Source organism: Sinocyclocheilus anshuiensis, unplaced genomic scaffold (genome assembly GCF_001515605.1).
Source record: "Sinocyclocheilus anshuiensis isolate Anshui unplaced genomic scaffold, SAMN03320099.WGS_v1.1 scaffold208, whole genome shotgun sequence".
In the NCBI taxonomy this organism is placed as follows: Eukaryota; Metazoa; Chordata; class Actinopteri; order Cypriniformes; family Cyprinidae; genus Sinocyclocheilus; species Sinocyclocheilus anshuiensis.
Genome location: NW_015557186.1, coordinates 364,829 through 375,587, shown reverse-complemented (window position 1 = coordinate 375,587; position 10,759 = coordinate 364,829). Strand labels below are relative to the sequence as shown.

General features: G+C 33.9%; 2 protein-coding genes across 2 annotated transcripts in view; both read right to left on the bottom strand.

Annotated features, from left to right (window-relative positions):
* LOC107678701 (formin-like) overlaps positions 1–2,565 on the bottom strand; it is a 53,153-nt gene extending 50,588 nt beyond the window's left edge. The window contains exons 1-3 of the mRNA XM_016474073.1: positions 2,473–2,565; positions 1,952–2,383; positions 141–258 (exon numbers count right to left, since the gene is read on the bottom strand). Coding sequence (XP_016329559.1) covers positions 141–258; positions 1,952–2,383; positions 2,473–2,565 — 643 coding nt within the window. The remainder of the gene's footprint in view (positions 1–140; positions 259–1,951; positions 2,384–2,472) is intronic.
* Positions 2,566–2,722: 157 nt separating this feature from the next.
* LOC107678765 (formin-1-like) overlaps positions 2,723–10,759 on the bottom strand; it is a 28,239-nt gene continuing 20,202 nt past the window's right edge. Inside the window, exon 4 of the mRNA XM_016474152.1 lies at positions 2,723–2,810. Coding sequence (XP_016329638.1) covers positions 2,802–2,810 — 9 coding nt within the window. The 3' untranslated portion in view covers positions 2,723–2,801. The remainder of the gene's footprint in view (positions 2,811–10,759) is intronic.

Genomic DNA, 10,759 nt, shown 5'->3' with positions numbered 1-10,759 from the left:
CACACACACACATACTCACACACACACACACACACTCACACACACGCTCCTGTGTTTAGTCCTTCAGCGTCAGTGCAGGATGAAGCTTAAACTGTATTTGATTAGCATCACATGACACACAGCAGAGCCGCGCGACTCACCGGCTTCAGTGTAACGCAGGCCCACCTTCTCCTCTCCGTCCTCTTTAGGTGGAGGCCAGACGGCCTGCAGACGGCCAGGGGTTCGATCCTCACCGTCGGACGGACACGTGACCTCAGACTGAGCAGAAACAGAGACGGTGTGCAGAAAAATCACTGCACTGCATGAACACACACACTCTGTTCCATTCAGTACTCGTATTTAATACTTCAGAACTAACCAAAACTAACAGAAAGTCACATTCATTTATAAAGACACAGCAGAGCGCAGATTATCACTTATCAAATTGGCTCTGGTGAGTAAAATAAAACATAACTTGCCAGCATGGTAACATGATATAAGTCAAGCTGTAAGAGAGAGAATCTCCACCGAAACATCTGATCATCTGTGCTGATTTTCACCAAAATGCAAAAAAATTAAATAAATAAATAAATTATGGACAACAGTAAAATACTGTTTAATAATTAAAAAATATATATTTATTCAAATATTTAATAAAATTAAATAATTTCAACAATTAAAAATCAATACTGTTAATAAAATACTGTTACTGGTTGCTTGTGTTATTTCACAGTGCATTAACTAATATTAACAGATAAAACTTTTGATTTAAAAATGTACTGATAAATGTTGAAATTAGCATCAATAATAATAATAATAAAATACTTGATACTAGAAAAGTTTTGCAATCTTTTATAGAATTTATTTCACTAATTATGTTAACAACAGCATGAAGTAAAGATTGAACATGTTTTCTGTGCATTAATGAATGATCACATTGATTGTGGTGTAATTAATCATCTGTATGATTACAGTATTGTACTGTATTGTGATACTCTAAGAAATAATTAAATGATAAATAATAATAAATAAAAAAAAATTATAGTATTTCTATTTTTATAGGACAAAATGCACCGTGTTCATTGCCTGTAAACAATATTATTAATTAATTAATTTAATTAGTAATTATTAATTAATTTTTTTATTTATTTATTGCCAGTAACTTATTTCAGTTAAATTCACTGACGTGTAACAAAAACGTTCATTTGGACCCTTAAAATCAGATAAAAACTGAAAAATATAATAATAGTAAAAAAATTATAATAATAATAATATTTTTAGTAAATTTCTATTTTTATTAACGTTCATTTGGACCCTTAAAATCAGATAAAACCGAAAAACCTAAATAATAATATCAAACAAACAAACAATAAATAAATAAATAGTATTTCTATTTTTATAGGGACAAAATGCACCGTGTTCATTGCCTGTAAAACAAATGATTTTGCCAGTAGTGTCTCGCCTTTAAATAAATAAAGAAATAAACAAATAAATTATTTATTTATTGCCAGTAACTTATTTCAGTTAAATTCACTGACGTGTAGCAAAAACGTTCATTTGGACCCTTAAAATCAGATAAAAACAGAAAAATATAATAATAGTAAAAAAAAAAAAATAATAATAATAGATTTAGTAAAAATCAAATAAATAGAAAAAAAAATTAAAATCAAATAAAACATAAAAACATAAATAATAATAACAAACAAACAATAAATAAATAAATAGTATTTCTATTTTTACAGGGACAAAATTAACTTTTCTTTGCTTTCAAAAAATATTTATTGCCAGTAAATTTTCTTGAATAAATCCGCTGACGTGTGTAGCAGTGGACCCTTAAAATCAGATAAAAACATAAACTACTGTAACTACGATGCTAGAAATGATTCACACTCTGAATTTATTTGATTGAATAAGTACGTTAACAACAGCATGAAGGGAAGGATCACGTCGATAAATCATCTGTAACACATACTTTCTCCTCAGCGACCGGAGCTTTGCTCAGCTGTCTCTCAAAGATAGACCTCAGCAGCTCTTTATCGTTCTTCTTCTTCCTCCGAACAGCGTCCAGATCCAGCGCTGCATCCAGCGGATCCTTCTGAGCAGGTTTCGAGCTGAATAATATGGATTTGTCAGCAACAGCATCAGAAGACGAATCCGTCGCCGCGGATTTGTCCTCGTTCGATACTTTCTGTAGCAACCCGGTGATTTCAGACAGACTTCTGGCTTGGTTTTTCTTTTTAGTTTGTTGTAGTTTGGCTTTGTTGACGTGTTGTTTGAGGCTCAGCAGCGCTCGGTCCGCGTCTCGCTGTTTGATTTCTGCAAGCGTCTCCCTCTCGTCTCCGAGCGCTCCTTTCTTTAACACCCGTATCCCGCTGAACAGAGCCGGCAGCTGGTGTCTGTTGTCCTGTTTGGAGTCGTTTATCGCAGAAGAGAGAGCGATAGACCCGGACCCCGTCTGTGGAAGATCTGAGGAGGGTAAAACAGAAGCTGCACTCTCAGTCTCTTCTTTTTGGGAATCGGTCGGAGATGTCGGATCTGCTCCGGAATTCCCTTCTTGGTTTGAATCACCTGAAACCAAAGAAGCATCCTCACCTGCGCTACGAGACTCAGAATCAGGTTTGAGAGGAGGAACGAAACTTCTGTTCGGTAATTCTGACGCTGAATCTACGCTCCGAGACGGCACTTCTTTTCTGGAATCGTCTGACGAACGATTGAGTTTCGCGTATGGACTTGTCCGACTCAGAATCGAAGCGTCTTTAAGCGATCGCTCCACGAGACTCTCGGCTTTGACAACGAACGGCTCGAGTCTGTCCGCGGATCCTTCATGTTCCCTGTCAACGACAAGAAGACTTAAAGCGGGGTTTTTACACTCATACTTACCAAAATTCACATGCAAAAAAACGATTTTTGGTTTGTTTTCCAGTACAACTATCTAAACATTCTTAAATCAAGATATAAGTGACACTGGAGCACAAAAGCAGTCTTAAGTCGCTGGGGTATATTTGTAGCAATAACCAACAATACATTGTATGGGTCACAATTATACATTTTACTTTTACGCCAAAGATCATTAGGATATTAAGTAAAGATCATGTTCCATGAAGATATTTTGTAAATGTCCTACCGTAAATATATCAAAACTTAATTTTTGATTAGTAATATGCATTGCTAAGAACTTAATTTGGACAACTTTAAAGATGATTTTCTCGATATTTAGATTTTTTTGCACCCTCAGATTCCAGATTTTCAAATAGTTGTATCTATCAATTTGCCCTATCCTAACAAACCATACATCAATGGAAAGATTATTATTCAGCTTTCAGATGATGCATAAATCTCAATTTTGAAAAATGGACACTTAAGACTGGTTTTGTGCTCCAGGGTCACATATTACAAGATACATTATTTATTTTTTTTTATTTTGAGGGGAAAAAAGCATTTAAAAAAGTGAGTTTTTGCTTAAAACAAGAAAAAATATTGGTCAGAGAGGAATGATAATCCTAAAAAGTCTGCAAATAATAATCTATAAATAATCTCGTTTCCCCTTTGAATTAACCCTAATTATTGTGTGCAATTTTCCTTTTCCTGAAAATGCTAGTTAATGTTAAAGTTTTGGACTAAAATGTACTTTTAGGTTATTACAACTTCCCCAAAAATTTGGATTATTTTTTTTTTTTTTTGGGGTTTATTATTTTTTTTATTTTTTTTTTTTTTTTTTTTTTTACACTTGTGGCATTGCTGGTCAAAAATTACCCACAAAAATTATCCCAAAAATTGCTTATTATTATTATTATTATTATTATTAAATATTATTTTTTGTTTTATGTTTTTTTTTTTTTATGCTATATTATTACCAAATCTCGGATACAATATATTTTCTTTCAATAAGCACAGGTTTGGTATTTCTTCCTGGAACTGATTGATCGTAGGCAAAAACTGAGGTGCATGAGCTCATATCAATGAACCGTACGATCAACCAGATCCAAAAAGAAGCACAAAACCTGTGATAAACGAAAGAAAACAAACTGAATCCAAGATTTGCTGATCATACAGCACAACGAAAGATTTACAAGCAACTTTTAAAAGCCCATTTGAACCAGGAAGACCAGCACAAGGGTTACGTTTATGTTTCTTAAGATATTTTTCTTGTTTTTAGCAAAAACTCACTTAATTTTGATACATTTTTTTCAGAAAACAAGAATTAACATCATAACATCACCATTTTCAACAAAAAAACGATGAACTAAAACGCATTTTGGGGGCCTGAAAATGCAAACTTTTGAAAACGTGCACATTTTTACCGTTGTCTTCTTCATTTAGACTACATAAAAGCCTACTAGTGAAAACGGCGACGTCATGCGTGTGCGTGTTCACGTGTAACATCGCCATCTACTGGCCAGGCATCAGTAATACAATTTTTAAGTCATTTTTTTCGGATCCATGCGAACGGGGAATGTTTTATTGTCTGTAAGTGAAAAACGCAAAGGAAAAATGTTCTGTTTTTACTACACTTAGTACTACTACTAATGATAATGATAGTAATGATAGTACTACTAATAATAATACAATTATTATTAAAACATTATTTTTTAAGGAATATTTACCAGTAAAATTATTTACCAGAAAAATGTAAATACACAACACAATAATAATAAAATAATAAAAATAATAATAAATTAGTTTTTTAATAAAATCATTTAATTAGAGATGCTTTTGATTATTAAAATTTAATGAAACCATTCAAATGGAATCCAGAAAATTAATGGAAAACACAGAATTTGGTAATAAATTGCTGTTAAATTGTGTAATATTCATTATTTCAATTAATTAGACATGCTTTTTGATTGATATTTTTAATTTAACCATTAAAACAGAGTCAGAGAAAATTCAAATGGAAAAAGCAGAATTTGGAAAAAAATAAAAATGGAATTTGGGGAAAAAATAAAAATGGAATTTGGGAAAAAAATAAAAATGGAATTTGGGGGGGAAATAAAAATGGAATTTGGAGAAAAAATAAAAATGGAATTTGGGGGGGAAATAAAAATGGAATTTGGAGAAAAAATAAAAATGGAATTTGGGGGAAAATAAAAATGGAATTTGGGAAAAAATTAAAATGGAATTTGGGGGGAAAATAAAAATGGAATTTGGGGAAAAAAATAAAAAAAATGGAATTTGGGAAAAAATAAAAAATGGAATTTGGGAAAAAATAAAAATGGAATTTGGGAAAAAATTAAACGGATTTCATAGGGCCCTATACACTGCTGTCATATAAACGTACCCTTATATAAGTGCCTATAGCTTATTGATTATCACTGTTATTGATCTGAACTGACCTATGCTAAATAATGACACTATTTCTGTGCTGCTGCTTTGATGCAATCTGTACTCTATAAAGCCCTATAGAAATAAAGCTGTCATTTTGCTTCAAGCAAGTGCATCTCGATTTAAGAATCTTGATTTTTTTACTGGAAAACAAGGAAAAAGGTCATTTTTTTGCAGTGTGGCGGTTCCTCCAATGCGACCTCGTCACCTGACCTTTCCTGAACGCTTGTGGCTTCTTCCTCATCCTCATCGTCGATGTACGTCTCCACTCTGGTCACCTGCACCAGATACGGATCGGAGGACTCCAGCTCCACGTTTTCCTCCAAACCACCTCCAGATTTCAGGCTCAAAGGATCTGCTACTCCGATATGACCATTAACATCTTCATCAGGCAATGTTCGGAATGACGTCAACACAGCCGCCGTCTGATCCGACATGAGGAACCTTGAAGAGGTCCAAGTGTGGTCTGGATCCATATTCCTGTTTGCATTTGATCCTATGAAGTGAAATCCAACAGCTGCATAGTTAGTGTGGTTTTACTCCAACCTGCATGCGCTCTAGTTTCACAGACTGGAGAAAACAAAAGGTCTTTGTGCGTGAAAATCCCTGGGTTTCTCTCTCTCTTGCTCCAGTTCTAACGAGCTGCGAGCTGCTAAAGCATTTGGAAGCACTTTTGTTCCATGCAGTTCTAGTGAGTCCAGTGCGATTCTCAAACAAGAGAAAGAAAACGGAGAGTCTGAAGTGTCTCAGTGTTGCACTAGTCCAGCGAAAGGAAACTTACAGAACTAACGGATACGAGCTCAAGATATTTCCCAGCTCCGGCGGAGTCCGTGAAGGCTTGTTTTTCTCCTGGAGAAAGTTCGGCGCTGTCTTTGGAGAGGAAGGAGTCATGCAGGTCTGAATACTTTTCCCTCTAACCACTCCCTCTCTATGAACCTGGCAGAAATTCACCTGCGAGTGTCCGGTTACTTGAGCGCAGGAGCTGGAAGTGCAAGGCAGGGATTCAATCTCTCTCTCTTTGTAATCTCCTGCAGGGTCAGGTGGAGTAGGCGGAGCCACACTATTACAACAGTGGCTATAATCAGCTCTGCTGAGGTCACTGACCACGCCTCTCTGTTGCTATAGCGCTGACCTGCAGTGCTTGAATACAGAACCAAGTGTGCAACGAGAATCAGTGACTGTCTGCAAACTTCCTGTACAACTTCCAGTGATGAGAGACTGGTCATAGTTAATTAGGGGAAAAATGCATATGCATAAAATGCATATAGAATACAAAAAAATATATATAATAAAATATATAAATATATAAAAATACATTTTAAAAATATAATAAAAATATAAAAATCTATACGTATTTTAAATATTTGCATAATATTTAGAACATTAACATAATACTTAAAAATCATTTTAAAATGCATAAAATGCAAGAATATGCATAGAATGCATATAGAATACAATATAAATATATAAAAAATATAAAAATATATAATAAAAATATAAAAATCTGTACATATTTTAAATATTTGCATAATATTTATATAACATTAACATAATACTTTAACATTATACTGGCTATAGTTAATTAGGAGGAAAATGCATATGCATAGAATGCAATATAGAATGCATATAGAATAAAATAAAAATACATAATAAAATATGTTTTATATATAAAAAAACATAATAAAAATATAAAAATCGATGAGTATTTTAAATATTTGCATAATATTTATGTAACATGAACATAGTACTTAAAATAATTAAAAAATGTAAGAATATGCATCGAATGCATATAGAATACAATAAAAAATATATAAAAATATATAAAAATATATATAATAAAAATATAAAAACCTATACGTATTTTAAATATTTGCATAATATTTATTTAACATTAACATAATCCTTAAAAATAATAAAAATTCAAAATTAACAAAAATATCATCAGAATATAAGTATACATGTTTATATCATTTTTCTAAAACATTAAAAACTATTATAAAATAACAGTCTTCTTTCTCATAAACGTGTCTTTATCAGGTCTGCTGGTTAGTTGTGTTTCTCTGAACACATTCCGCTCCAGAAGCCAAGCGCTCCGGTCGTCACGGCGATCTGGCAAAGATCCCGCTCAAGTTCACGGACTTTTTGTTTGTTAAAAGTGTCTTAATGAAACAACCGCAACATGTGGCAACGTTCGGTTCAGAGCTGAAACTAGTCCTTCTACCAAAACCAGAAAATGCAGCCATATGCAGACATCCAGATTTAACCGCTGAATTAGTTCTGCATGTGCAGGGGCCTACATTAGTGCGGCGGGACTGTAACCAGTCCGAGCCTCTTCTGAGCTCTTCTTATGTAAGAGAACCAGCGCTTATGAGCACTGAGAGCGATTACTGCCGCCTGCTTCTTGAGTCATAAGAACAAGAAACACAGTGTAAATGTGTTTGCATTCAGTTTAGGTAGAAAAAGTGTCATTTATTTAAAGTGCATTTTGACCATGGTTTCAGTTTGTGTAAAAGCATATAACACTCCCCATAAAAAAAATAAAATAAATAAAAACATTACAAGTGTTTAATATTTTCGCATGACACCAGAGTGTTATTGTGCAAAACATAAAACATAAATATTAAGAAAAGGACTTCACAATAAGTTGTCTTTATTTACAGTAAGCAAACTAAATTAAACACTGACAAACAAATGTTTTTTGTTTTATCTTGAACTTATCTTCTAATATAAGTGAATATTATACTTTCATATTTTTAATTATGTTTATTCTTTGCTTTTATTGTTATTTTATTTTTTTATGCATGCTATTTTTAGTTCTTTCTTATGTCTGTTGTGATTATTTTTTATTATTATTGATATTTTTTACATAAAGCATTTTGAAGTGCCATTGTGTATATTATGTATATCTATATAAATAAACTTCTTATCGATTATAACCAATTTAGCTTTTTATGGTGAAATAAAGTTGTAAAAAGCCAATAGAATGAATGAATGAATAAATGAATGATTTATTTATTTTTGCTTTGAATTCATGTTTTTTGTCTTTGGGAAAAATCAATATTTTTCATTAATATTAAATCAGAACCAAACCATAAATACTGTATAGTTTGAGAAAACTAATCAAATTTGGCTTAACAAGAGTATTTTTTAAAGATGGAGCAAAGTATATTTTGTCAGTGCTGTGAATAAGTCTGACTCGTCTATAAATAACAGTAACCTGTGAGGGGAAGTTCCTGTCTGTTGTTGATGGTACTGAGAACAACAATGACAAACTAGCACAAAAGCTCCGGAGCTGGAGTAAAAGCAGTTAGTTTAACCTGTAAGACCAGATAACATAAGCACCCAAACTACACGTCTGCTAATAGTTCTGAGACAAAGGCTTGATCATTAAGTCATTTAATCTGAAATCTGCAGCCGACTGTGTTATGTGTGTATCACGCCGGTCTAATCTGACATGAGATCAGTGCGGTCAGATTCAGGCGCGTCGCGGGTGTGTCGGTATGCTGGAATTTCACTCACATTTACACCCACACACACACACACACACACACACACACACACTCACTCACACACTCACTCACACACTCACACACTCACACTCACACACACACACACACACACACACTCACTCACACACTCACTCACACACTCACACACTCACACTCACACACACACACACACACACACACTCACTCACACACTCACTCACACACTCACACACTCACACTCACACACACACACACACACACACACTCACTCACACACTCACTCACACACTCACACACTCACACTCACACACACACACACACACACACACTCACTCACACACTCACTCACACACTCACACACTCACACTCACACACACACACACACACACACACTCACTCACACACTCACTCACACACTCACACACTCACACTCACACACACACACACACACACACACACACACACACGAGAGACAGTGTCTCATGTGAACCCAGCTAACAAGGAATGTTCTCAGAATAGTGTTCATTTCGTTAATGAAAAGTATGACAAAATATATTCGTTGACGGGCTTTTTTCCCATAACTAAGACAAGACAATAAGGACAATAAGGTCAATAAACGATAACTGTAACTATATACTGCAATTTGGAATTATTGGAATTACTATCAGGAATTTTACTGTTATAATATTCTTGTTTGTTTTTGCCAGTTTTCATAATGCAGACAGAGAGAGTGCATATCTAAGACTGTGATATTAATTTATATATTAAACAGCCTGTAATAAATCAGTACACTAGATGAGGTCAAATAAATTCCACATTCTATTGATTTGTGCTTATTGGTGAAAGTGCAATACATGTAATGTAAAAATAAACTCAAATGACAACAATCTTTTCAATTATAATTTTGATTAAAAAAAAATATATATATATATATTTTATCAGTTTAACTATTATACAGCATGACGAAACTTGACTCAACAAAAACAGGACAAGCTTGACTAAATATGATAATAACTAAAAAGTATATTTGACACGAGGACTAACACTAAGACTAAATTAAAACTGGCTCAGAAAGTTGTCCTAAAGTTATGAACAAACGTTCTTCTAGTAATGTTAATAGTATGTTCATTAAAAGTTATTTGGTCTTTAATAATGTTAGCACAAAAACATCATTTATACATCATTCATGGAAAGTTTTTCCTGAAACATTTAGTTCAAAAGTAACGGTAAAAAGTAACAATGTTTGAATAATTACAAAACGGAATGTTCCCTTAAGGTTCACAAAACCAAGAAACAATGTTTCTAAAACATTTAAGGAACTGGACGTTTTGAAGGTTCAGAGAACATCCAGAAATTACAATTTTATAACGTAATGGGAACGGCAGCAAAACGTGCTTAGAACATATTTTAGTCTATATGGGGACGATTAAACAGACGTAAACACAGTTTCTGAGTGCAGTTATTACAGTTATTACAGTTTTTTTCGATTGCTAAATGACAGTGGGCACAACTGGGTCACTGAAATTGTTCAAACTGTAAAGATGAAAAGTTTGTATTTTCTGTATTGGTGTTTGATGCTAGTGTTTTTACTCTCAGTGTGTTCTGAGTGACAGTGTGTGTTATCTCAGTGAGGGTTGTGCATAGTGTTTGGCTGCACTGAGCCTGTTTTGAGCCATGTGTTAAGAGTTGTGTTGCTTGGAATGAGTTTTGCAGGTGATGTGAACTGTTTAGCTCAGGTGACTGTTGGTAGTGCAGACTGTAGTTAGAGTTTTGCACATGTAGCTCCAGTTGTGCCCACTGTCATTTAGCAATCGAAAAAAACTGTAACATGTTCTGCTGCTGAATCAGTCAGGCGTGATCTCAAAACAACAAATGAGTCTTCAGCGTCTCACTAAGTCGAGAAATCTGGATTTGCTGACGTGCCCTCTGGCCCTGAAAGACTTCTTACACAAAGCCTGCATGTGTGTGTG